This window comes from Cryptomeria japonica, chromosome 4 (assembly GCF_030272615.1).
Source record: "Cryptomeria japonica chromosome 4, Sugi_1.0, whole genome shotgun sequence".
Lineage (NCBI taxonomy): Eukaryota > Viridiplantae > Streptophyta > Pinopsida > Cupressales > Cupressaceae > Cryptomeria > Cryptomeria japonica.
This window is the reverse complement of record NC_081408.1, coordinates 111,836,428-111,843,291: the sequence shown is the minus strand read 5'-3', so window position 1 is coordinate 111,843,291 and position 6,864 is coordinate 111,836,428. Positions and strand designations below refer to the sequence as shown.

Genomic DNA, 6,864 nt, shown 5'->3' with positions numbered 1-6,864 from the left:
ATGGAAATTGATATGAAAAATATCAATCAAATAAAAATATTGCTTGATACTTTTTATTTCTTTATACATTTATTTACATATAAGAAAATATATATTATCTATAAATAAAATCTAAAAAAAAAAATTATTATGATTTATTTTCTTTTAAATTTTTGAAATTTAAGAATTAATAGTTATTTTAAGTCCATTTTGAGTAGAACAATAATAAAATTATATATTTTCAATTTGAATAGTTTTTTAAAATAAAATATTAATGAATTTTTATATGTTTTAATCATTCATATATAGTTGAGGTTTTTTTCATATTTAAAAATATTGAACATAACAAAATAAATCTAAATATTATTATCTAAATAAAGGATTTCTATTGTAAAATATATGCCTATAGAGAATATATATTAAATATTCAAAGTACCACACATCTTCCTTTATCTAAATAGCAGCCTTCTATTGTAAAATTAGGGTTACAATTAGGCTTAAAGTTCAAATAAGGTTTAATTATGTTTATGTCTAGAGTTAAATTAGGGTAAATGTTCACTTATGGTTATGGTTAGGGTTTCATTAGTATTGGGGTTAGAATTTAATTATGGTATGTGTTAACATTTAATGAGGCTTAAGGATGTGGCTACAATAGCACTAGGGTTTAATTATTATAAGGATGGAGTTATGGTTAGTATTAAGGTTATAATTTAAATTGTGTTAGTATTTACTTAGAGTTAGGATTATGCTTAAATTCGAGTTTCCATTCAATTATGGTTTTGAGTTGTATTAAGTTTAAGTTTAAGATTACAATTAGATTTTGACTAGAGTTACCATTTAATTAGGTTTAAGGTTAGAGTTCAATTAGATTTAAGGTTATAGTTAACACAAAGTTAGTGTTATAGTTCAATTAGTGTTAGCGATAGAAATATATGATGATTCAAGTGTAAAAAAGAGGTTAGAAATATATTGAATCAACATATATATTTCTAACCTCTTTGTTAGAAATATATTGAATCACCATATATTTCCAACCTCTTTTTACACTTTAGAAAAGAGGTTAGAAATATATGTTTCATGAAGTGTAAAAATGAAACATAGAGAATTACCATCTAGTTTTTAACTATAGAGTTAAGAAATTTTCACAATCCATAGTATAGATCAAATTGTTTCTAGATTAAATTGTCTCAATTTTTTGAATCCAATAATGATAATTAGATGGTATTTATCTAACTCTTAAAAAATTAGTTATAGTTAACACAAAGTTAGTGTTATAGTTCAATTAGTGTTAGCGTTAGAAATATATGATGATTCAAGTGTAAAAAAGAGGTTAGAAATATATTGAATCAACATATATATTTCTAACCTCTTTGTTAGAAATATATTGAATCACCATATATTTCCAACCTCTTTTTACACTTTAGAAAAGAGGTTAGAAATATATGTTTCATGAAGTGTAAAAATGAAACATAGAGAATTACCATCTAGTTTTTAACTATAGAGTTAAGAAATTTTCACAATCCATAGTATAGATCAAATTGTTTCTAGATTAAATTGTCTCAATTTTTTGAATCCAATAATGATAATTAGATGGTATTTATCTAACTCTTAAAAAATAAAAGTTAGAGAATTACCATCTAAATATAATTTTTTTAATCAATAGTAGATAATTCTATAATAAATTATTTTTTTAAATTAAGAAATTTCATAATATTTAAATATGGATCAATAACTTATATCTAAGCCATCCACATTTGATTTATCTTTTTATTTCATGAGTAATTTATTATTAATTTTCTAATTTAAATTAATCATAGTCTCGTATAATATTATGTCATATTGCATAATATTATGACATAACTATTTAAGATAGATTGTATTGATCCCCATCCACAAGACATGCTAATATAATAATAATAAATTATATGTATAAATAAATTTCATTAAAAAATAAAACAAATACATTAAAATATATATATAAATAAAATACATAAAAAAATTAAAAAATAGATTAAATACATTAAAAACTTTAAAAACTATATTAAAAAAATACATTAAAAATAATAAAAAAATAAAATATATTAAAAAATGATATATAAAAGATATTAAAAATTTATTGAAAATATAATTAAAAATATATTACATAAAATATATTAAATAATAAATAATACATTTTAAAAATATATATAATTTTTTTTAAAGGCATCCACTGGCCCATGCCTTGCACTACGGTGTGCGATGACCATCTCACCTCTACAGTGCAAGACATGTACCCCACTAAAAGGCCAGCGGGTACAGAGGAAAAGTTTCCGACAAGATCAGGCATCAACTTTTAGACGGGTGTAAAAACTGGGCGACGTCCTTTCACGGGCACCTTTCACGCAGGCGGGCAGACACGAACGCGGAGGGGCACGGACCGAGGAAGCACGGCTATCCAGACGGTACAAATTTTCCCCTGGATAGCCAGTGCCACCGCTCCAATCCCTCCGGAACTCTCTTCACCAACGGACAATTCATTATTCCTAGTCCTTCCAGACGTGGCATCGCCCCCTCTTCCAACGCCGGCAACTCCTCCAAAAGAGGGAAGTCTTCAATCTGCTCCAATCCCTCCGGAACTCTCTTCACCAACGGACAATTCATTATTCCTAGTCCTTCCAGACGTGGCATCGCCCCCTCTTCCAACGCCGGCAACTCCTCCAAAAGAGGGAAGTCTTCAATCTGCAGCTTAACCAGCTTAGGAAATCCCCCACTCTCTCCGAACTCCTTTGGCAATTCTCTGCATTTTGAATCATTCCTCAGGCATAATAATCGTAATCTGGGCATCTTTTGGAGCGACGAATAATCGCAGCACTCATCCAAGAAAAGGTCTGTCAGATTTTCCATTCCACATATCCAACTTGGCACAGAGAAACGGCTAAGATAAAGTTGTTGAAGATCTTTCATAACATTCATTTTCTCTGGGAATGCTGGAAGACTGGATTCTTCTCTATCACTCTCCGTTGCTGGAATAATATTGGCTACTCGCAGAATTCTCATTTTGACCAGATGGTCAAAGATGCCGTCTTCTAAACTTGTCAATCCGCTTACATCTTTTAAACTGAAGCTTATTTCCTGGAGATTGGTCAAATTGCCAACATCTTTAACACTTAAGAATTCATTTTCTTCAGTAGACAGTATGAAGCAATCTGATTTCAGCGTTCTCAGACTCAAGAACTGTGATATTCCCTTGGGCATATATGCTAGAGTAAGAGTACCCCAATCTGAGCACCGTTCTAGATTGAGATGGGAAAGACGACTGAGCTCTCCTATCCAATGAGGGAGACTTTGTAGGCTTTTGCAAAAGGAGACATCAAGGAACTGAAGACTCTTGAGTCTTCTTACACAAGCCGGCAGCTCCCTGATCTGTGTGTAAGACAAATTCAAAACTCTCATAAGTTTCAAGTTCCCAACACATTTCGGCAATGTGGAGATGGCAGTGCGGCTAAAATCAATCACCCGGAGTACTCTCACATGATCGAGCAACTGTTGTGGAATACTTGTGATACCAGGAATATGAGAAAATGACAGTGTGCGGAGAAACCGCTGGCATTTAAGACGCCTTTCTGAAATCTCATTGGTGGTTATATCTTTCTTAGCCACTAATAATCTGCGGCAACTTGTTTCTTTGGAGGGAAGATCAAATTCACACTCATGTTCTTTACATATATTTACAACCAAATCAAGTAACAAGTCATGTACAGTGTAACAACCCTTGACTCTGTCTACTTCCAGCAAACATAAATTTACAAGTTGATTTAGATAATCTAACCCAGTATCCCACTGTTCTCTATCTTTTTCTTGCGGAATGAATCCTTCCGCTATCCACAAATATATCACATAGTCCTCATAATATATAGCTCCCTCTATTGGAAAAGTACAATAAAAAATATGTGTGTCCTCTGGAAAGAAAGAAAAATAAGCAAAGCAAGATTTTAGATAGGGAGGAAGGGAGTCATAACTCAGCTTTAGAATTTTCATGACGGAGTCCTCTCCTGTTCCTACCTTTTTCAACTGTCCCAATTTCGCATCCCAATCTGACGTGAGGGAAGACCTGGCCATGGATGCAGCAACAGTCCTCAGGGCCAGTGGCAGCCTCCCACATTCTTGTACAATCTGGTGAGCCAACCTCTCCAGTTGCTCAGGTGGCCTATTTCCCTCACGATCCCGGAAGGCAAACTGGCAAAATAGGTTCCAACTGTCATCCTCCGAGAGGTGTGGCATCTCATAGATATGGGCATTCAGGTTTTGAGCAACATCTCTACTTCTAGTGGTAACCACTATTATACACTGGCTATTACTGCCAGTGGGAAGCCCAAGTCTGGAGATCAAGTTACCTTCTACACTTGTCCTCCACACGTCATCCAGAACAATCAAACATCTTCTGCCATCTAACTTTCCATGTATAAATTCAGCTGCTAGCCAATCACTTATACTACTGTCTATTTGGAAATTCATTTGGAAGGCCAGATCACACTGCAATTTCCTAAGAGAATAAGTCTGGGAAACAGAAATCCTGGCATAACACTCATACCTATGTTTTGATCTGTTGAAGACGTGCTGGACAAGGAATGTTTTACCTAACCCGCCCATTCCCACGACGGCGACGACTCGAAAGGCCGGGTTTTCTAACAATCTCAGAATTTCGTCCACCTTGTGCTCCACTGCCACTGCTGGTGTAGCTTTGTCCAAGATAATCCCTCTTTTCGACTCTGTTCTTCGTTCACTTTGGGATGTACTAGTTGAGGGCTGACTTAAATGGGCCACCTCACGGAAAAGCTTCAGCTCCTGTGCATCTTGAATAGCAGATCTAATCCTCTCTTTGATGTCTTTAATCCTCTTCCCCATCTTATACCGAAAGAGTAATTGACTGCAATTGGATACACATGATTGACTGGTATTTGTATACAAATACTCAACACCACACTCATCAATTATATCTTCTGCATCAAAAACAATATTCCTCACTTCTGCCAACCATTCTTTCACATCTTTATTTTGCTCACTCTGCTCATCTGCAACTTGTAGAGAAACAGAGATATGTCTCAGCTTCTTCTCCAACCATTTAAAGTCACTTTTGAAGTTGAGCAATAGAGATGCTTCATTCAATGCTTGCTCTGTTGCAATCTGGCCAAGCTTGCCCAGCACACCATTGGCAATCGCAAGAGCAAGTCCAGCTTCCATCTTTTATTTTTAACAGACTCTGGATCCGAAATGTATATAGGGGAAGCTAATGCAATTCAAACTATGTTGAATGTGAGTATGATAATCCTACAAGTCTCAGGATTTATAACGGAAGGAGGCTTAAGCAAGTGAAGAGTTTTTATTTTTCTAATTGGATTAAGAAAAAGGTCAAAAAATACAATGAATAACAGTGGAGAGTTGGGGACAGCTCATAGGCGATATGACGTGAATTGACTGATTGATGGATTGACTTAGATAGGGCTTAATTATTCAGCGAAGTAGGTGAGAAAAATAAATTAAATAATTTCCACGTTGGATGATAGTGAAATTAGATATTTCTTGAAGAATGGGAAGAATAAACAAATAACGTTCAGCCTGGTTGAGAGGGAAATGTTAAAAATAACAATAAGTTAAATTAAGTCAATGAAAGAATCATTAACCAAGTTAGAACCGTTCCAGCAGAAGAGTTAAAATAGCCGCCCAACGTTCGTCGATACTGAATACTGAAAGCATCAGCTTTGCAATGTAGTGGAGAGCAAATATTTTTAAAAAACGTTATTTCAATTAAAATAAAATATAATATTGAACCATGAAAGCATCAGCGTTGGAAAGTACTGGACAGCTCTCATCGACGATGACGATTGATTTGAGTAATTGAGGATTGAATTGAGCAATTGAAAATATATTTATAATATTTAAATAAATTTATATAAATGATATGTGTCATAGTTTAACGTTGAGAGGCGTAACCTACAATGGTATCATATAGGGGTCATCACCAGTAACGATGTAAGAAAAAAGAAGTGGTTCGTATTCTTCCAGCTATGTATATTTATAATCCCTCCTATATTCATATATATTCTAACATATAATTTTACAAGAACTAATAATCGAAAGGTTTCTATTGTGAAACTTTCTTAAAATATTTTTACGCGAAGTAACCTATAATGACACGAAATAAAGGTCACCAGACCTGTCGGTATAACAAAAAAGAAATGTTTCATATTCCCGTCAGTTATAGCTCGCATCATCTAGAGATGAAGCGACTGTTGTTCTCATTTTGCATTACCGCACTTGAAACGATTCAAATGGAGAATGTAAATGACTCACTTCTTTATAGTTACAATCGCACAATTTGCATGCTCTAAAGTTGAAGCAATTCGAATAAAGAACGTAACTGACTCGCTTCCACTACATATATAGACTCACTTCCATTATACCCATTTTATTCTGTCGTACTCCCCTCTCTCTTCTATTATATTGATTCTGATTCCGCAATCAGAGTATTGAACATTTTGGGATATCCATTTGCAAACTAGCACATTTCGCTCTGCACAAAAGGTTTTTCGATTCTTTGTTGCCTCTGATTAAAAGGTTTTTCAGATTTTGATTGCTCTGCACAATCTGAGCATTTGGAAAATAGCGTTTATGTAAATTACATTTGAATCAGTGAATCGTAGGACATTACAGACCAGTCGTTTCATCTTCTCTATGTCATTTTAAATTAAACAAGGGTTTTCTTTCAGCTGCAACATTTGGACAACCACTTCCAATCCTCCAGGCGAACTTTTCTGACTTGTACTAAACAAACCACAGTTTGCACTTGCAGGATATAGGTACCCCTCATTTTAATGCCATCTCCAGCATTAAATTGTATATAATTCA

The 6,864-nt window shown here is 34.0% G+C and overlaps 1 protein-coding gene across 1 annotated transcript; it reads right to left on the bottom strand.

Annotated features, from left to right (window-relative positions):
• Nucleotides 1-2,107: 2,107 nt before the first annotated feature.
• LOC131046157 (disease resistance RPP13-like protein 4) lies at nt 2,108-5,336 on the bottom strand. The gene has a single exon (XM_057979828.2). It carries the CDS (start codon nt 5,197-5,199, stop codon nt 2,410-2,412), a length of 2,790 nt encoding a protein of 929 aa, XP_057835811.1. The 5' UTR covers nt 5,200-5,336; the 3' UTR covers nt 2,108-2,409.
• Nucleotides 5,337-6,864: the final 1,528 nt, after the last annotated feature.